Source organism: Hemibagrus wyckioides, linkage group LG09 (assembly GCF_019097595.1).
Source record: "Hemibagrus wyckioides isolate EC202008001 linkage group LG09, SWU_Hwy_1.0, whole genome shotgun sequence".
Taxonomy (NCBI): domain Eukaryota; kingdom Metazoa; phylum Chordata; class Actinopteri; order Siluriformes; family Bagridae; genus Hemibagrus; species Hemibagrus wyckioides.
The window spans coordinates 21,916,754-21,938,156 of record NC_080718.1 but is presented as its reverse complement, the minus strand read 5'-3'; the positions used below and the strand labels follow the sequence as shown (position 1 = coordinate 21,938,156).

The 21,403-nt window shown below is 39.6% G+C and overlaps 2 protein-coding genes across 3 annotated transcripts in view; both read right to left on the bottom strand.

Annotated features, from left to right (window-relative positions):
* The window catches only part of LOC131359258 (palmitoyltransferase ZDHHC14-like), a 71,388-nt gene extending 63,949 nt beyond the window's left edge, over nucleotides 1–7,439 (bottom strand). For both annotated transcript variants that reach the window (XM_058398966.1, XM_058398967.1), the window contains exons 1-2: nucleotides 6,955–7,439; nucleotides 2,463–2,732 (exon numbers count right to left, since the gene is read on the bottom strand). In XM_058398966.1, coding sequence (XP_058254949.1) covers nucleotides 2,463–2,629 — 167 coding nt within the window. In that variant the 5' untranslated portion in view covers nucleotides 2,630–2,732; nucleotides 6,955–7,439. The remainder of the gene's footprint in view (nucleotides 1–2,462; nucleotides 2,733–6,954) is intronic.
* Nucleotides 7,440–9,419: 1,980 nt separating this feature from the next.
* The window catches only part of LOC131359257 (AT-rich interactive domain-containing protein 1B-like), a 219,913-nt gene continuing 207,929 nt past the window's right edge, over nucleotides 9,420–21,403 (bottom strand). The window contains exons 14-21 of the mRNA XM_058398965.1: nucleotides 17,737–17,872; nucleotides 17,096–17,265; nucleotides 16,687–16,834; nucleotides 14,472–14,591; nucleotides 13,674–13,746; nucleotides 12,664–13,408; nucleotides 12,443–12,573; nucleotides 9,420–12,353 (exon numbers count right to left, since the gene is read on the bottom strand). Coding sequence (XP_058254948.1) covers nucleotides 10,602–12,353; nucleotides 12,443–12,573; nucleotides 12,664–13,408; nucleotides 13,674–13,746; nucleotides 14,472–14,591; nucleotides 16,687–16,834; nucleotides 17,096–17,265; nucleotides 17,737–17,872 — 3,275 coding nt within the window. The 3' untranslated portion in view covers nucleotides 9,420–10,601. The remainder of the gene's footprint in view (nucleotides 12,354–12,442; nucleotides 12,574–12,663; nucleotides 13,409–13,673; nucleotides 13,747–14,471; nucleotides 14,592–16,686; nucleotides 16,835–17,095; nucleotides 17,266–17,736; nucleotides 17,873–21,403) is intronic.

The following is a 21,403-nucleotide window of genomic DNA, read 5'->3' as shown; positions in this document are numbered from 1 at the left end:
CGCCACAAAGATCCACAGAGACCTTCCTGATCCATGGGAATGATTTCAAGTCTTTTATCAGAGACATTTTTAAAGGCTTTCAGGGGCAAGACAGCTGAATGGTTAGTACATCTGCTTCACACCTTCAGTTTTGGGGGGGTTCAATTTCCTCCGTTTTCTTCCACCTAGTGCAGAGACATTGGCATCTGTACATTATCCGTAGTGTGTGAACGAGTGTGTGATTGTGCCATGTGATTGGTGTTCCTGAGTGCCCCGAGGTCCCACTGACCCTGTGGTAGGATAAGAGGTAAAGAAACTGGATGGATAGATTGATGGATGGATGGATGGAAGGAAGTTAATATCCCCAATATATAGAGACTTGAGACCTGTTGAATTATTCCAATAGTTATTTAAAGTAAGTATCTACAGCAGGGGCTTATTAATTTTTCCACATTTTTCTCCTGAATTTAGTCCCCTCCCTACTCAACAGATACGATACGGTGGTGCTTCTAGGCTATACAAAACAACAGATATAAACATTGCCCAAATTTGAAGATGCCAACCCTATGTGGACTTTGAGGACGACAACAACCTCCTAATTAATACACACAATAACATTCAACATATGCTGTATCTGCATCACACAACTCTGACTGAAGAAAGGACACTGTTCATAATCACACTATCCTGTGTCACCCAAATGAGTCTGCTTCCTCTCAAGGTTTCTTCCTCGTAACATCTAAAGGGGTTTTTCCGTGCCACAGTCGCCTCAGGCGTGCATAAATATAAGTCTTAGATTTCCTTTCAACATTATAAAAGCACAATAACTTAACACAACTGCATCTTATCATAACACACTGACACAAAGTGCTGTTCAGGAGCTCACAGACACCTAAGATTGGCTAGCGTTCCTGTGATTGACAGGAATGAGAGATTAGTCCACAAACACTTTTCTTTCATGCCACCCGGAAACCCTTGTCCTTGTGCATGCGTGATGAAGCATGGCCAGCTTGTGACTCTTCTTACATATCTGATCAACGTCACCAAGGTTCATCTCACAAGATGCCGGCATTGCGAGCGCAGCAAATGTGACTAGGAGTGCGGGCGTGTTTGTGCAACGAAGCCATTGGAACAAATTTTGACATGCTCCTGACATGACAGACAGACAAGACAAGACCAGACAGACAGGTAGATAGATAGATAGATAGACAGATAGACAGATAGATAGATAGATAGATGAACTAAAATAGGTGCAAGGTCAGTGAAAACAAGCCTCGCAAGGCGTTCAGTAAAAGCAAGGCCTAGCAGAAAGTGTGTTCAAGAGCCGGTGTCAGAATTCAAAGAAAGGTCGAGGAAGGGGGAAAACCCTAATTACAGAGTAGTTGTGAGAAAGAGGTGATATGAGAGCAGCGCTGGCATTTATTCTGAGTGTTAAGTGATATCACACTCACCTTATACAAGCACCTTGTTATTTGAACGTTTTAATGTGTTGGATAAACTGTTTGAACACCTCAAAGGGCACCTTCTATTAAGTCTGTACTAATCAGCTACACAATATAGCAGCTCCTCCAGGATTACATGATTTGGGGATCACAGAGAGTCCACTCTGATCTCTGATCAGTAATTTTTCAGAATTACCGCTGATTTGGGTCAAGATGTGTCACGTGACATCACGACACACATTCAGCCAAAACCCCCATTGATTCCTGTGCATTGAGAATGAGCACAGCTATCGTAGAAAGTAATTATATATGCGTCTTCACAGGTAGGAGTGTAAAAGAAGAATCCTGTGCATGCAGTATTACCAATTAAAGAATCCCGAACAGACTGACGTACACCGATCAGACATAACATTATGACCACCTGCGTAATATTGTGTTGATCCCCCTTTCCCTGCCAGAACAGCCCTGACCCATCATGCACTGTGTATTCTGACACCTTTCTATCAGAACCAGTATTAACTTCTTCAGCAATTTAAGTAACTGTAGCTCGTCTGTTAAATCAGTCCATACGGGCCAGACTTCGATCCCCACGTGCATCACTGAGCCAACTTTGGGGACAAAATGTTCACTTGCTCCCTAATATATCCCACCCACTAACAGGTGCCATGATGAGGAGATCATCAGTCTTATTCACTTCGCTTCTCAGTGCTCATAATGTTATGCCTGATCGGTGTACACTCTTGGACCAGAGAGCTGTTAAATTCTTAAATCTGAGTGGTCAGAAGGACTTGTTTTCCAGAACAGCAGCTCGGACAGCAGATGCGTTTAGAATAACGTTTCTAGAGTAAGTAATAATTTGTAAGAGTGAAGTGAACACTACTGTCTGCCCAGCCATCCATGATTAAGAGTCATTTCCGAAAATGTAGCCTACAACACACGGTACACTATACAAAGATATGTATAAGGCTGTATAAGATAAAATGAAGTAAACAAAAACAGACAGCAATAGATAAATAGAAAAACAAACCAATAAATACTTACTCAAACACAAAAAAGAGTCCGCTTGTGACGAGGATGAGAACGAGCGTCAGGTAGAAAACCCCGGTCTGTCTTGCCATCATAATCCTGCCATCGCAGTAGAATTTATTCCTCCCAGGAAAGACCTGCCACTTCCTCTTCGGCGTCTTCCTCTTGTGCGGAGACTCCATTGGCGTCGAACTGCGAGTGCTGATGTGGCTGTATTCCCGTTCTCGAGTGCGCTCGGCTTTCCCCGAGCTCCGTTCGCTTGTGCTGCAAGCCTGCGATCGCTGCCTGAGTGGAGGAAAAGAGGCGACGTTGTTATTACAGGGATGAGAACGACTGCTTGTAACATACCTACTACAAGTGCTCATTAAGCATCCTGGAGTCAGCTCAAAGTATTTCGGGCGGACTGAAGCGAGAACTTGGAAACCTAACGAAGCAGAGCTAAGAAAAAAAACTCTTTTCAACTTTATCCAATCTTATAAATGAATGTTTATGAATTATTCAGCCGAATGCATCTCATCAGACCAGATCAGGGTATAGCTACAGGGCTGGAGACATCAGGAAGCTCAGGAAAGTCAGCTCCTGCACTTCATTTGGTCTGAGGAGCAAACTGACAACATGGCGTGTGGAAAGGACACGATGTTTAAAGAACAGGAACGGACAGAGACGTACGGGTTTATTCTCTCTGTGTCGTGTGTTTGAGATTGGGTCGCTAGTCGTGAGCGGTAGCGTGAATCACTGCAAGAAACAAATCCGGAGTCATATTTATAGAGCTGTGAACTAATGCTAAATGGTTAAATATTAAAACAAAAACGCCGTCACTGGACACTCGGGTTCACTGGCCCTTGACACAGGATCAAATTAAATATTAAACTAACCTGGTAAGAATATTTCTAAATGAGTGGAAATAAAAACAGTGGATATAAATTTTACACACCCCTTGTTACAATTTTAACCAAAATGAAATAAAATCATAAAAGTCTTTCACGTAAAAAGCGCTTAAGGGGTGTGCACTCTTATGTAATCAGGATATTAGCCTTTTTATTTTTTTTGGCCTTCTATTTTTTCCTCCCCTGAAAGGTTTCTATTTGTTTTTCACTCGATTTTTTTGTCGGTTGCTACATCGCATTAAAGGTGGAAAAACATCTGGCATGATTTAGCCTGGTTCTATTTTTTTTTACGTCGCAAAATCCAGCGCTGTTAACAGGGGTGAACTTTTTATATCCCTCCTTTTTTTTTAAAGAAAAGCAGTAAGCACAGTAAGTCATCAGAAATTTTTTAAATATGGATCTTTATTTTAATTCTACACTGCATTAAAAAATTAATTAATTAATTAATTAACCAACCAACCAACCAACCTTAACCAAAAAATAATTTGAATAAATATAATAAATATATATAATTTTGGTTGATTTTATTTTAGAGTAGAAAAATATTAAAAACAAACTATTTTTATATATTAAATTAATTAGAACACATTTTTTGTTTGTTTGTTTTTTTCTGTACAACTTTACAGTGCGCATTCTACAAATAAATTCAATCCATTATTTCCTAACCAGATGTGTTTTGGGGTAAGATTTATGCTCGATGTTTTTACACCAGGATTAAATTTGGGGTAAACAGTGTTGTTCTGGCTGCCTGCTTTTGATGATACTTTTTCACCACACACCTTTTCCGCTGCCAACCAACAAGCCGCGCACACACACACACACACACACACACACACACAACCTAGCTTTGTAGTTTTGCTCACACGTGATGTACCACACACATCTATGCTGTGACATGAAATATAATCTTTACTGCTTTGTCACTTTACACCTGCCATAAAGGTGCACTTACTTAGTGTAAAGTCTCTGACAGAAGTCCACCTGATTTGCATAATGTATCACCACAACATTTTTCCCCCCTATCTCAGACCACAGCAGTGTGCCAACAATTATAGATTTCTTTCTATGGAAAATATCACAATTTATCGCAGTATATTACATTGTAGATCGTCTGTAAAATAAGTCCCTGCCATTACATTACGCCCCACTTACAAACTGTCTCTCTAACAGGAAACTCAGACTGCTCTGAAGCGTTTTCATCCTGTTTCCTATTCCTTTGCTGTAGAGTCTGGTGGAAATCCTGCGCAGAGGATTGTGGGAGTGTGGAGAATAGTGAACAGCAGGCGATGAGGGCAGGGGAAAAAGGAAAAAAAAAAAAGTTCCGAAGTCTATGCAATTGAGAAGTGAAAATCGCTGAGTGGAGATGGTTGAATGTGGCACGATTCTCATCAGGCAGTCCTCGCTGATGGTCTGGCCACATGCTGAGGATGAAATTAGTGCTGCTTTAATAAAGATTAAATGAAATCTCCAGAATGAAGCTGTGGTTTGGAGAATGTGAATGCACCAATAAGACAGACGTGTCTGATAACATGGCGAGAAAAAAACTACGCGCACACACACACACAATGGTAATAGTACCATGCTGATGGCCAGCAATGGCTCATTTTCCTTCATCAGCATCAATCACTAGATTTGACACTTTTATTTTTTACGCCTCTTTAGACACTTTCATTAAAATAACAGCCTAGAGACAAATCTACTGACTTTTTGAGCAGATTCTTGTGACTGTTCTGAACTTAATATGGCTCTCCAACCACCTCATTATCACAGTTTCCAAATGCCCAATCACTGATCACCGTTTCCCAACAACCAATCACTGACCACTACTGTTTCTCAACAACCAATCACTGACCACTACTGTTTCTTAACAACAAATCACTGATCATCACCAATTCCAAACAACCAATCACTGACCACTACTGTTTCTCAACAACCAATCACTGATCATCACTGTTTCTCAACGGCCAATCACTATTGTTTCTCAACAACCAATCACTGATTCCCAACAACCAATCAAACCTCCGTTTCCTCATGACCAATCATTGATTACCATTTTTCTCACTGATCATGGTTCCTCAACAACCAATGACTGATCACTGTTTCCCAACCACCAATCACTAATCACTAATCATCGCTGTTTCTCAACAACCAATCACTGATCATCACTGTTTCCAAATGCCTTATCATTGATCACTGTTTCTCAACGACCAATCACTGACCACTACTGTTTCCCAACAACCAATCACTGACCACTACTGTTTGCCAACAATCACTGATCACCACTGTGTCCCGATGACCAATCATTGATTACCATTGTTCCCATCAACCAATCACTATTCAATCCCAAACTCCTACTTTGTTTGAACCGCTCTTCCGGTAAATACTTACTGAAGCAAAGTAACCTTTCTTTCATAATCACTCACCATAACTGTATTTGTCAGCATACTTCATAACAACTAGAATATTTTGTAAACGCATAAATGTTTGTTCTAGGTTCAATAAACACAGGTGACTTCTTATTATAGGAAATAAATTATTTAAAAAAACAAAACAAAAATATATTAATAATCACGATGAATAAATTGATACGCAGATAGCTACTTTGTGGTCTCTCTCCTCAGATTTTGAGCACTGGATAAAGAAATCTGGAGATTTTCGGCAGATGTTTAAAAAAATCCAGCTGTTTAAAAGATCTCGGAAACACATGATACCCTACCTAATATCACAAACCGTGCATGGTATTAGATCGACTGCTTTGCTTAATGCTTTACACATGCAAAGTGCTCTATATAATATAGATATCGCTAAAAAAAAAAGTAGAAATAAAATAAAAATCAAATCAGTGAGATTTCTCTCTTATAGGCTTGTCACTAACAAACTGAATGCACTACTTCAACATCTGTATGTAACAAAAACAGCTAAGCTTTGGGTGTTAAGTTAAGACAAATTAATCATTAAAAAAATAAAATAAAGAGCGGGGGAGAGAGAGAGAGAGAGAGAGAGAGAGAGCCATTAAAGTACACAGCTAGCTGGAATAAGTTTGCAGAGTTTAATGCTAACCTGCTCAACTAATCGACTTCACCAACACTTAGTTAGCTCGTAGCTGATAGTAATTTCGACTAGTTTAAAGTTATGACCTGGATCGTGTTTCTTTGTATAGAAAAAGATCGAGTGAGAATAAATGAAATAAATGTGATTGCTAGTTTATATCGTGGCGGGCGATACAAAGTTAGCCAAGTGGAGAGCTAGGTGGCTACAGCTAACTTCTTTGAAGTCGTCTCAAACCCTGGACACATCACATAACTGACCGAAGTGTGGACATTTAGACATTTTATAAATCGTTCATAGCTTGTTTAAAAGAATAACACCAGTCGTTTAGAAGACTGCATTTTTTTATGGGTTGCTTAAGTAAGTAAGTTAGCGAGTAATCCGCCCTAACACTCATTATAATGCCCCTGCAGCGCGTGCATTAATGTTACACTGAAACGTCTACTCCAATCAAACACATCTCACGATCTCTGAACAAATGCATTTGATTACTATGCAGAAAAGAAGAACATAATGATGATGGTGATGATGATGATGAAGAAGAAGAAGAAGAAGAAGAAGAAGGAGCTTACTTTCTGGCTCTCCTTGCGTTATCCGGGTTTGTTCCGAACAGCAGCTGCCAAAACTAAACGAAGCATCTTTTTGCCCCCTTTTTTTAAAAAAAAAAATAAAAATAAAAAATAAAATCCCCTGGCTCTTACAACATTGAATGATCAGTGATCACCTCATAAGGTGTTGATGTGTGTAGGCTGTGGCGCGAGATCATCCGTGTGTGTCTCTCTCTCTCACACACGCAGGCAGGCAGGCGCGCGCACAGAGATCACACAGTGACGGTAGGAGTCCACCGCAGACGCGGCTTCGCCATCTCACATCCTACACCGGTGAGAAAAAATCACCGAGCATCCTGCAAACCAATTCAGTCGCTTCGAACGTCCTGTATATGAGGCAAGAAGATATCAGACGGACGAGGAATACCAGGAGGGGAAAGACAGTAACTCCAGTCTTTCCAGCCCCTCTTGTGTGCACGCCTCTGCCGCTTATCGAAACTAATAAACAATCTCCAGCAACTTGAACGGAGAGAGGATGTGAGAATGTGCGCGCAGAGCATTGTGGGTAATGTAGTCAATAACAAAAACAAGCCACAATACTACCACTGCTACTACTACTACTACCATAATAATAATAATAATAATAATAATAATAATAATAATAATGAGCTCATCTAAAACTGACCATACATACTATTAATACTATTACTACTACTACTACTACTACTACTAATAATAATAATAATCATAATAATAATAATCTAAAACTGACCATACATACTATTCAAAAAATATAATATAAAAGATTATTTTTACTAAATTTTACTAGATTAAATTTTACTAAAATATATATATATATATATATATATATATATATATATATATATATATATATATATATATATATAAAAAAACTTTCCTGTACACTGCTGTAATCTGGGATTACATAGATTACATCTGTCTAAGTAATCTATCCATTTAGCCAGCTCTTTAGTTATAAAACACCATAAAATAATTTAATATATTACTACTTAAGACCTATATCATACTATGAAAATTCTATATAATTATACAGCATGTATGATAAAATAATTATATACACATAGAACGAACAATCTTGTTCAGATATCTTATCAGATATATTTAAAATATTTTATTCATGTATTAACGTTCATGGGAAAACAAGACAAATAAATGAAGAAAAGACAAAAAAGAAAAACAATTGTTTACAATGGTGCTATAAAACCTGTGTTTATTATGAAGTATTACACGGGGTTTAATAATTGATCAGAGATCATTCCTGTCTCATAAACAAAGCTTGTTTTTTCAGTGTATAGATTTACATTTATGATCAATATAATCAATACGGCGATAAGCGAAGCTATTACTTTGATAAGAGAAGCTTGGCGCAGTGGATTGTGGGTAATGTAGGCTGAGAAGGATATGGGCGGGGATTCTGGGCAATGTGGGCAAGACGGAATTTAATAGCCCTGTGCCAGTCACGTATACAGTGGTTTCCGGTGTGTGTGTGTGTTTTCTCCTGCAATGAATTTGCTTTAACGCAACTGTATTGTTGTTTCACATGAAACATGAAAACAATTTTTAATGTCAATAAACGCGACATGCTTGTATGAACTAATCAATATCTGTCTTTATCATGCTATGTTAACAGGTTATACATAAGTATGCATGTGTTAGAGGAAGAATTGCCAACCAGTCATGCAGAGTGCTATAAACTACACTGACCAGGCATAACATTATAACCACCTGCCTAATATTGCGTTAGTCCCCTTTTTGCTGCCAAAACAGCTCTGACCCATCATGCACTGTGTATTCTGACACCTTTCTATCAGAACCAGCATTAATTTCTTCACCAGTTTGAGCAACAGTAGCTCGTCTGTTGGATGGGCCAGCCTCCGCTCCCTATATGCATCAATGATCCTTAGCCACCCATGTCCCTGTCAATGGACCATGATCCTCGGACCAATTTTGATAGATACCGACCACTGCACACCGGGAACCCCCCTCTCAAGAGCTGCAGTTTTGGAGATGCTCTGATCCAGTCATTTAGCCATTACAATTTGTCCCTTGTCGAACTTGCTCAAATCCTTAGGCTTGCCCATTTTTCCTGCTTCTAACACATCAACTTTGAGGACAAAATATTCACTTGCTGCCTAATACACCCACTAACTGGTGCCATGATATATGTGGAATTGATTCACTAAACTGCCCCATGTCTGGATGAGTGTGTGAACATGTATGCCCATGGTGCCCTGATATGGACATTTAGGGTGTTTTCCTGCCTTGCACAGTGTTACAGGGATAGGCTCAGGATCTACAGGATACACTGAATGGAATAAGACACTAATTAATGATGAATGAGTAATGAATGAATGAATGAATAATTTACAGATTTTTAATGCAGGTCTTGCTTAACATCATTTATTTTTGAACTACATGGTTTTAGATAACAAATATGCCCATTTGGATCCCATAATAATAATAATAATAATAATAATAATAATAATAATAATAATAATAATAATAAAAACAGATCTTGCATTAGCTGTCTATTTTCATGTAATCTTAGCATGTGATGCGCTGACCATGGCACTTCAACGTTTGATTACCAAAGTCTGATCAGAGGTCAGCTATTAAAGAGCGCATACAGAAACGTTATACTGACAGAACACATTCACTACCCTCAATCCAAAACGGGACCTCATTTACAAAATACCAATAGTTATCATAGATGTAATCACAAGAACAATAAATTCATCTTTACAAACTACAATCACTTTTGTAGTTACCACATTTCTGGGAAAATCAAAACAAATAATAATAATAATAATAATAATAATAATAATAATAAAAAAAAGTACAACATGGTCTATATACAACAGTGTCTTGGGATTTCAACGTGGAAGTAAGGTAAAGCAAGTCCTAAATACAAACTTCCATTGTTAGATATAGCAACCGATTTAACACCAAGAAGGCAAACAAATATTTGTAGTCCAAAATGAGCTTGTGTGTGTGTGTGTGTGTATATATATATATATATATGTGTGTTTTGTTGTTTTTTTCCAACAACTGATACAATACTGCCGCCTCATGGTGAAGCATGTTATTTGCATGATAGATATGGGAAAGAAATCACATTTCTCTTGCCTTCAGTAGGCAACTTGCACCATAATATTGCACAATTAATTTTCCAGATGTGGATATAACAAAATGGGTAAAAGCAAGTTTATTTTTCTCATAGCAAATATCAAACAGAAGCTACTATCTACAGTATTCTCCGATCTTAAATAATTCTGCTTTTAAAAACAAATCCACAGATACAGATTATGTACACTTAGAAAAATTCCAAAAGTTTATAAAGAGAGTGGGGAAAAAAGATAATCGTAAATCTTCTGAACCAAAAGTCAGACATTTGGTTATTAAAATAAAAATGAAATAAGCAAAAGACAAACATTCAAACGACAATATTAAATATCTGTATTAAAATCATTTTCTAAAATCCTCGAACGAAAGAGTTGGACACAGAAGCTGTTCATATTGATTTATTTCATATATTCATATATAAAGCAACTTTGATTTTAAATATAAATATGAAAGTGCGTCATCCGCATGATTGGTGGGATACAGTTTTAAAGGCGTTCCGCCTTTTGTCATGACTTGCCGAGATGAAAGAGTACTTCACAGATGATGGCCACCACACTTACATTAAGCACGGAGGAGATGGCAATATCCAGTAGTCTGCTTTCATACAGCACAAACTCAGGCCTGTTCTCCTCCACCTTGGCCAGTTCCAGCAGCGCTTTGGCAGCTCGACACATCATGCTCACACTGGGTTGCTCCATGGGAGGATGACCCATGTGTAGCAGACTGTGTGGATTTTGGTGATACTGAGTCATGGCAATTCCATCCTCTAGGAAGCCTACGAGGTTGCCAACACTGTTTCTCTGAATGGCGATGCCACGTGCCGCTGAAGAATCCCCTCTAGCCAGGTTGGACAGCATGGCCACTGCCATCTCGCGGTAAACTTGCAGTTTGCGCTCCCCCACTTGACGCACCAGTGTGGCAAAGAACTTCTCCTGACGACTAAAGGGTGGTGTGGCCAGGATCAAGTCTACGTTGCCGTCCTGAACGCTGAGTTTACACAGGCTTTCTAGCACCAATCTTCTTGGGCTGAGCTGTGAATGTGGTCCTGCTGAAGGAAACGGGTCCTGGGCCTCAGCTGAAGGACACACCATCCAGTGGAGCAAGCCGTCAAGGACGGGAAGGCATATACTCTCTGGGTAAATCGACAGGTCTAGCTGCCCGGCAATGTTGGCCAACGTGACCAAAGTGTTCTCCCTCAGCACCCCCAGACAATCCCACCACCACTCATTCCTGCTGCAGGGCTTGATTTCTTCCTCCTTGTGATATTCTTCTTTGTCATAGCTAGGGACAATTCTCTTCCTCTCTGGGTGCTCGTGATGCAACAGCAGCAATCGTCCAAGGATCAGAATCAGGCCTGGATGCTTAGACATCTCAGTATCATTTCCAGGGATGAAGGACAGGCTGCGAATGATATTAGAGACACATATGCAACGTTTGGACAAAGAGTCCTGCCAGCTGGATTCAGTGCACAGTGGAGGTTCATCTGGACAGTGAGGTTCATCCTCCAGTACAGTTATCCCTTTCTGGCTCTCAAAAAGGCGTAAGGAATAGGAAGAATTGCTTGGCGAGGTTGGCGTGTTTTCTTCCTCAGAGAGAGCTCTCAATCTTGGGGACAACACATCGTCTATAGTTGCAACTTGGTTGTTATGTACCTCCTCTGATTTTTTAGCACAGCAGTGTTGTTTGCTCTCGACACTATCATCGGTGCACTCCTCACGACTCTCAAAATGTGTTAAGATGTAGCTTGTGGAGTCCCCTCCTCCTGCTTTCCAGTGGAGTAGCCCACTGTCAAACTTCTGCACATGGCCAAGCTCATCAGAAATATCCATGATAAAATCATCTTTTTGAACAATCTTGACAGGGAGTTTATCATACTTGCTGGCCTGTTTAGGTCTCGGTTCTGGCATTGTTGACGAATGGCCCTCAAGAGGCTCCGTAATATCCTCAGTTTTCTCTTCATTTTTCTCATCTGTCTCATTTTTCAACGTCTCGTTCTTGTTCTGACCTTCCTGATTTAACTCTGGGTCTGTCTCAGAAGATTCAGGCGGAGAGTCCATGGAATTTTTCTCTGGTTCTTGGCTGCACTCTAGCTCACAGGGATTGTCTGATTTGAGTGAGTCCTGCTCATTTTCCTCCTCAACTGGACCAAGCAGAGTCTTCTGGCCGAGAGTCCCCACTTCATATTCTTCCAGGATACCAAAGATCTCGATCAAGCATCTTCTCAAATACTCAATGATCAGCTCTAGGAATCCAGGCAACTAGAGGTGAAGGACAAAATGAGATATATTCACAAAAAACTCTAATCTAATGATCTAATGGTATGGCACAAAGCTTTATAAATCAGTACCTGAGCCAGATTGAATGAGGCTACAGTGCTGTCATCATAAAGGAGGATGTTGATTGTATCCAGAGCCCATGTGCTTTCAGCCAGAAGTCCTGACTTGAGTGACATCATCACTCGCCAGGCTTCTGGGGTTCCTTTAAAAGAAATAAGCAGGTTAATACACGTTGTGCAACAGATATGTATCTGATATTAGATGGTAACTGCGGCATGGTGCTGTTTCTTACCAGTGTCTTTTGAGGTCATTTTGCGACGAGGTTTCAAGAGTGGTTGGCTCCCTTCCACACACCCCATTGGATAGTCTCTCCTCATGTTTGGTGGAATCTGACCCGGGACTCCACTCCCCGAGCCACTTGGAACCGGCATTCCTGGCTTGTGCATCTTCATAGACTGCATAAAGGCCATCTTGTTGGGTTGCATGTGCACTTCCATAGAGCGCTGAAATGATCCTGGGCTCGGTTCACAGGAGATATGGTTAGAGGTCTGGTAGGAAGATGGAGGTCGTGAATTCAGAAGAGCCATGGAGTTAGAGTGACTGGATATGTACGGCGTTTGGCGCTGATGCCCAGGCCACTGATTGTCTGCTCTGACTCCATCCATGTCATCTATGCGTCCCATCCCTGGGTATGGAGAGCTTTGACTAGGTGTCCCATGTCTATTAGAGTAAGAATAAGCCATGTCTGTCCTTGAGGGCCACATGTGTGTTGGGCCATCTCCTGTGGGCACTGAATGTCCAGTACCCATCATGCTGTGCTGCACAGGATGATGCTGAGGCCCCTGGGTTGCATTCTGCAGTCGTTCCCGGCTATACGGATAAGGAAAGGGAGTCTGCATGGGTCGACGCTCTGGATAATTTCCGCCATACTGACTGTACATGTCTGTCTGTGGGCCTCCATACTGCATCCCATAAACCTCTCCTTCATGCCTCTTAGCAGGGGGGCTATACATTCCATCCAGGGGTCGCTTGTAGCCCTGAAAGAATGACAAAGAATTTAGCATTTTTAGTTTTCAAAATAAAATAAACCTTTTCAGTTTATCAGTTATATGACATATAACAAGCTGAAAATACCAGCACTAACCTTATTTTCCATTTGGAAAGAATATAACTTGCTAGCTGGTGTGAGTTATGCAAGATTTTGATGGAATATTGTATAGCACATGACTATTCATTGGATTTATCATAGCTGTGTGCTTTATGGAAGACTATGTTTGAACATGCCCTGTCTAAGACTCTCACCTGTTGAGGGTACATCCCTGGAGGGTGGACGCCATATGGCATACCAGGATACTGCTGTCCATAGCCATCATGTCTGTGCAGGAGAAGTGGTAGAACAGATCAAAGACCTGATACTGAATATGCAGCACTGAATTTCTAACTAAATTAGAATGGTCAAAAGTTTGTGTACACCTGATCATCATGCCTATGTATCTTTTAATAGCCGAATCCCCCTTTTACATTTATGACATTTGGCAGAGACCCTTATTCAGAGCATCTCATTTATACAACTGAGCAATTGAGAGTTAAGGGCCCTGCTCAGGGGCTCAGCAGTGGCACCTTGGTGGACCTAAGATTTAAACTCACAACCTTCTGATCAGTAGTCCAACACCTTAAGCACTGAGCTACCACATCCCTCCTGTGATTTGTATTCATTCAACCACAAAAGCATTAGTGAGATCAGGCATTGATGTTGAGTGAGGAAGTCTGGGGTGCAGTCAGAGTTCCTATTCATCCCAAAGGTGTTTAGTGGGATTGAGGTCAGGGCTCTGTTCAGGACACGCGAGATCTTCCACACCAACTTTGGCAAACCACGTCTTCACTGACCTTGCTATGTGCACAGATGATAAACAAACATGTTTTTGGCTATCCCTCTTAGCTCCACTGAAGGGAAATTAGAACGCTACAGCATACGCAGACATCCTATTCACCCACATAATGGTGTAATGCTCAGATGTCCACAACCTATCTGCCATACAGTGTATACATATGGGTGAGGCTGAATAATCACATGAAAACACAAAACCTAAGACATTTTACCTTTGTTGATTATGGTATCTGTTAGGAGAGTACATGCTACCATCACTGTTAGCATGACTCATGTTGCCTTGATTCCCATGAGGACCCATACTCCCATCCATCCCCATTAAATGGTCTGATCTGGAAGCCAAAGACAAAATGAATGCATACTTCAGATACAGTAGTATAAACCTTTTTTTTTTTTTTTTTATTAGCACGCTTTAACACCTGGGGATGCTAGATAATGACATTTTAACACAAATCTGAAAACTTTTTATTAAGTTTTTAGGGTGAAAACTTACTCGAAGATTGCAGTTTAAAATTGGGGACAAAAAGTTCAATGATGGCATACTAATTATAAAAACATTTCTAGCTATTAAGAAAAGAACTACTTTCATAGTAAAAAATATTAAAGTTTCATGATTATCGCTGTTAGCCAATTTACAGATAAAAAGCTGTAGTAATGCTTCATACGACACAGGAACCTCACAGGAAACAGAACGGTGTAGAATGTAGTTTAAACGGAATACTAACAAACACAACAGTACATTTCAATGCGTACTGTTAGGACAAGATGTTAAGCCCATTTAGAGCTTATTTTACACCAGATAAGGTGCGAGTGCTGGCAGTGCTGCCACGTTCCATATTCTCTAGTGTTACTGAATGTTTTTCTCTGTCCAGAAACAATACAGAAGTACAATATTTGTGCCACCTTGATGAGTCCAGGCCTATAATCTAAACACCATTGTATTTGTATTGCAGTAGTTCTGCATTGTTCTGTCACTGAGATTTAGACTAAGCGAACATTACCTAATCATATACAGTGTTAAACCATATGGTCTCCACTAAATTTTGAAGCATTGTTGTGAGGATTTACATTTACATTTCAGGCATTTGGCAGAGACCCTCGTCCAGAGCGACTTACATTTATCTCATTTATACAACTGAGCAATTGAGGGTTAAGGGTCTTGATCAGGTGTCCAGCAGTGGCAGCTTGGTGGACCCAGAAACACTATAGAATACAATATTTGTGCTACCTTGATGAGTCCAGGCCCATAATCTAAACCCTATTGTATGTGAACTGAAGTAGTTCTGCTTTGTTCTGCTATTTGCTTTGTAGTGTCAGTGAGATGTGGAGTAACTGAACATTACCTAACCATATACAATGTTTAACCATATTCAAGAATAATCTAAAGGTCCATATGGCTATCTGCATGTTCTATTTACTAACCCAGTGCTGGAAATAATCACGCCACGCTCTGTAAATTAAAAAGCGTCTCAGAGCGTGCTTCGTCGCTCCTGGCAAAAAAAGGGGGCTTAAAAACGTTGCGCTGATTAACATGGGAGTGTTACTGCAAGTGGAGCCACTGCGGTATAGCATACGATTCAAGACCATGTACATTCCAGGATTTTTTAATACTTTTTAAGCCGTTAAATTTACAAGATGTAATTTAATACAAATGAAGACTTAAGGTTTCCAAATTTATGGGCATCCTCGCAATTAATATCGAGTTAAGCCTCTTAAGAGTCTCTTCCTGTAATGTCTAACAAGGTTGGATACACTTATAGAGGGATCTTGGACTCTTGAGATTTTTGCCAGTGCATAAAATATTTACGGCCCAAGAAAACAAATAGACAATAATGAAACTCATGGAGAGTACAATTAAGACAATACAGATATTTTAAAATACTTTAGGGGTGAGAAGTATTTTGCCGGACACGTTTTTTGCAACAAAAAAAAAAGGTACTATTATTAATTCAATTTTATTTGAACAATGAACAATGTTGTTTAACCACTTTAGAGGAATATAAAAATTTCGGAATAAAACGAGCTAAAATTATATTTAGATTTATCCCCAAAGAGCAAGCCATAGGCAACTGTGGAAAGGGAAACATCCCTTAGATGATATGAGGAAGAAACCTTAAGAAGAGCCAGACTCAAAAGGAAAGCCATCATCATCTGGGTGACACTGGAGTGTGTGACTGTAAATAATTTCATTTCTATAACTGTGCAACTGTGTAATAAAGATTCTTGTGAGAATTATTTACACTTACAGGCATCGGTTTCTCCTTTTTTTTTGTAAATCTAAATATGAGCACAAGGTGCCAATAATTCCGGAGTGGCCCATATGTACATATTGAACTCACATATTTTTGTTGAATGGAGAAATTGAATAGTTTGGAATGATTCCAGGCTTCAGCGTTGTGTGAGTGTGTATTCACGGACATGTCTCACCTGCGATCATAAGCTGGTCCATAAGGATATTGAGAACGCTGACCCATACCCAGTCCTGCCATGGGGCCACTCGAGGGACTCCTGCTATAGATGTCCTGCATGCCAGCAGGAGTCATCTGAGCTGGCATGCATGGATCTCCACCTACGGCTGAGAAGAGGTACGACTTAGTGAGTAAGTGTTGACCACAAGGTGGCGGCATGATCCTGAGTATAAACACTTCTGCTGGATAGAAGACGTTGAACAGGTGGAGAGAAGATCAGAGGAAAGGAGGAAGGAGAAAGAGGCTAATAAAGGGAAAGAAGGATGAAGGACAGATAATCTAGAATGGCTTAGACTAGTTTATTTATCGAGGTATGATCATTGTTATAAGCAGCGCTGCCCATAAACAGACCTCAATACAACACTGACCTTTCCTCATTCCTGCAAAATGGTCCTTATTTTCATACTGCATCCTCATCATGGAGTCCATGGGGTTCATGGCTGATTGATAAGAGCCTCCAGAGCTCAGTATGGTCCTTTTCTGGAATGCAGGATCACTGCTGTCTGAGAACGGGTCTTGGATACTGACTGAATTATTGCTGTTAAACAAAGGCACAAACAGGCATTATGCAAATTCAAATAGGATGCATTTATACAGATGAAAGGACAGATATACACGGTCTACGTAATCTCTTATAAATACAGAATTTGTTGAATATAAATACAGAACAGAACGGATGTTGCTTGCGCGTGCGTTTGCCGTTACAGTCATGTATGATACAAACACTACTTTTTATTCATCAGTAACATGCAGTTGTTAATCAAGGGTGGCCTTAGGAACAATAAATCAGGGGTAATAGATGTTCACTCGAGTGCAAACAAATAGATTAAATAAGCAGGACTGAGCCAGATGATATTGAAAAAAAAAATAAAAACCCAAATTCATAAAGGTGCGTGTATAAGCTAGCAACGTGTATGTCACTATTTTAAGTCTATTCTAGAGTAAATAGAAGTGAAGGAGGTGAGGGAATGAAAGAAGGTGGAGGTGTTCTATAGGTGGTGTTTTTCACCTGTTGCCTGGGATACTGATGTGGCCCTGCGGCGTGGTGGCTGGCGTGGGCGGTTTCAGTTCACCGGGCATCTCAGGCATGGAGCTGCTGCCCGTCGACTGAGGGGTTTGAGGACCCTGTAGAGAGCCTGAGGTGGCTAAGATGGGAGAGACAGCAGCAAGAGAGAAAATAAGATGCAGAAATGGAGGAGAAATATGTATTGAAAATGTAGATATTTTTTCTTATTGGTTAGAAGCTCAGCTAGTAGATCCAGTTGTAAGACAAATCTCTTGCTTATATTAATGAATTAACTGTAAAATGTAATTGTTTCTATAGTAACACCTAATTTACACAGACTCACATGGAGGACGCTCTATATTAATGCTGCGTAATTTGATATGACATGGTGATGTTTCCGTGAAGGATGTTTAATTAGCATTATTTAGCAGTGTTTTATAACAATCAGAGATCAAGTGGGAACTTTACATTTTCTGACACATTTTCAGTGCAGAAAAAAGATGCTTAGGGGTTGTTTTGTAAGATAAATAACTTCAAGAGCGTGAAAACAAGCAAGAATAGTGAAGGAAAGCTGCTAAAATGTAAGTAGTAACAGGAACTAACTGGTTTTCAGACATTCCATAACATTGACCGTTACTATACTTTACTATAAAAGTAAATTTACTGTGCTGTTCTTTACAAAATAAAAATTGTCGTCGTTGGCAATTTGCTGTGATATAAGAGGAATAAGACTCATCTTAACATCATAATAGGTTATCCGAATAAATTATTCAGTTTAGTTACTAAAGAAGTGGGTATTTATTGTATTGGGAAGTTACAGTAACTCTGTTTTGCACTGGGTCACATCACACCATCCGATTGTTCATCATTTACACATCACAGCATGACCTGCCTTACACATTCACGTTTATTCCTTTTTCATTTCTTTAGCACTACTGCTACTAAAAATAATAACATTAATATCAAAAGGCAGCAAAGAAGAATATCAGAAAAGCAAAACACAAATCCACCTATGGTAGTCAATAATAATAATAATAATAATAATAATAATAATAATAATAATAATAATAATAATAATAATAATAATAATAATAAATCATGTGTAAACAAAAGACAGAGAAACAAAGAAGAGAAGATAAAATACACTGATCAACCCTGATAACACTGAGTATCTCCTCATCATGGCACCTGTTAGTGGGTGGGATATATTAGGCAGCAAGTGAACATTTTGACCTCAAAGTCGATGTGTTAGAAGCAGGAAAAATGGGCAAGCGTAAGGATTTGAGTGAGTTTGATGAAGGGCCAAATTGTGATGGCTAGACGACTAGATCAGAGCATCTCCAAAACTGCAGCTCTTGTGGGGTGTTCCCGGTCTGCAGTGGTCAGTATCTATCAAAAGTGGTCCAAGGAAGGAACAGTGGTGAACCGGCGACAGGGTCATGGGTGGTGAAGGCTCACTAATGCACATGGGGAGCAAAGTCTGGCCCATGTGATCCGATCCAACAGTGACCAACACAATATTTGGCATAATGTTATGCCTGGTCAGTGTATTTACCAACACATTTGGCAGACACTCTGATCCAGAGTGGCTTATATATATTTCATAAAACTCAGCACTTGAGAGATAAGAGTCTTGCTCAAGGGCCCAGCAGTGGCAGTTTGGTAGACTTGGGATCCAAACTCACAACCTTCTGATCAATAGTTCAACATCTTAACCACTGAGCTTCTACTTTCCCAATCACACACAAGTGGGTTCATAAAGACTTATTTTAAATAGAAGAATCATTAAAAAAAAAAAAAAAAATCTAGTCGGAAGATAACCTAGAGGTTTATCCTGCCTGGGTGGAAAGCTGTATCTTATCTGAGGGTTTTTTTCCCCTGCTCAGTATGAACCTCGGCTAAATCAAGCCGAGGAAATGTAGGCTAGTACAGACGCTGGGCTTCGTTTTTATATATATATATATATATATATATATATATATATATATATATATATATATATATATATATATATATATATATATATATATATATATATATACTCTGCATGTAACAACATTGAATGGAGCACTTAAATATGCATTAAAAGAGGGTCAATAGGGTAAAATGACAATGTGGCTGATTTGTCCTATATATTCGTCACTCAAGCACAGCGAGGGAGTTTGAAGTGTTTTATGCAAAAAAAAAAAAAAACCCAAGCAAGAATACCAGAAGAGCAAGAGAGCTTTCATTGTGGGAATAGCTTGCCTGAGTGTGTGAAGCCTGGTCTGTTTTTGTCAGCCTCTCGAAGATCTCTCTTTCTCTCTTTCTCTCTCTCTCTCTCTCTCTCTCTCTCTTTTTTACTTCTCCAATTTTGTCATGGTAAACTCAGTGAGGAGTTGCTTCGGAGGACACACAGTCAGCAGGGAGAGAAAAAAAAGCGGCTTCTGTGCTAGACAGGTGTGTAAAAATGTAACGCCACATCCAAGTGCCGAAGCACATTTCCTACGAGACTAAGTCCTCTCGGTGAAGATCCAGGATTTATTCAGATGAGTGACAGGTCCTACACTTTAACAACGTAAAAATAGACTGAAAAAGCTAATGTCTGGGCTGTTCTATCTAGTTAGAAATAGAGCGCATTTATAGTCACGGATGCTGCAGTGGTGTTGATGGTGGAGACTATCTGGGGGCCCCTTGGTAGAAGAAACTGCTGAAGGGATTAAAAGATTTTGCACTTTCAAGATATGCTGCCAAGGGATGAAATGCAATGGAGTGCATGTGTTATATGTGATATATATAACACTACATTTATAGACTTCTCTTACCATGTCACCATACTATGTGCCATATCACATCACGTTCATCATATTCTTAGCACCATTGCTGTGCTTTTGAATGCATTTGTATATATGTAGATTATTATTTCATATAGATTTTATTTATGTTTATTTCCCTTGTAATCTGAAGCAAAATAATTTCCTTCAGGATTAATAAAGTTCTGTTTTATCTTATCTTATTAGAAGATCATATGTGTAGTTAACGTGGAATATAAAGCATGTGAAATGTGATATTAAATAGAAACACTTCTGAGTTAAAGGCCGGTTAAGTGTCACATTTCTACAAACATGTCTACCACCAGACCACACATTCCCAGCAACCACCTGCACTTCCTCATTCCCAGTCTCCATCCCTCTGATTGTGTGATGGTCTAATTAGGTTTGAATATGATGGTCCGCTTAGCACTGTTTAAAAGCACTTTTGTTTCAGTTTACTCTTTGTGAAGTATACATCACATTGTGAAGTCACTCTAGTGTCTGTCATGTTAGCGGACCTGCCTTTCTGCTCTTGATTATCCGTTTTTTAAATCTGTATTTTTGTCTTTTCTGCTTTGGACCATGCCTTTCGCTTTGCCTGTTCTGAGCTGTGTGTACATCGACCTGTACCTGTTTGACCCTCTTTGCTGGAACTGTTCTCATTTGTGTGAGCTGTTCCTAATAAACTGACCTTCACTTCCCACTTGCGTCCACTCTACAGAGTCTGTGTGCTCCTGACATTAAGAAGCAATAGACGAAAGAAAAGTGAAATGGAAAAATAACTATTGGTGATCATCACTATCCAGGATACTGTAATTCTATTCTCTACAATTTGGAATTTTGCAAACTGAAACATCGATGCATTTTGTACTCAGTAA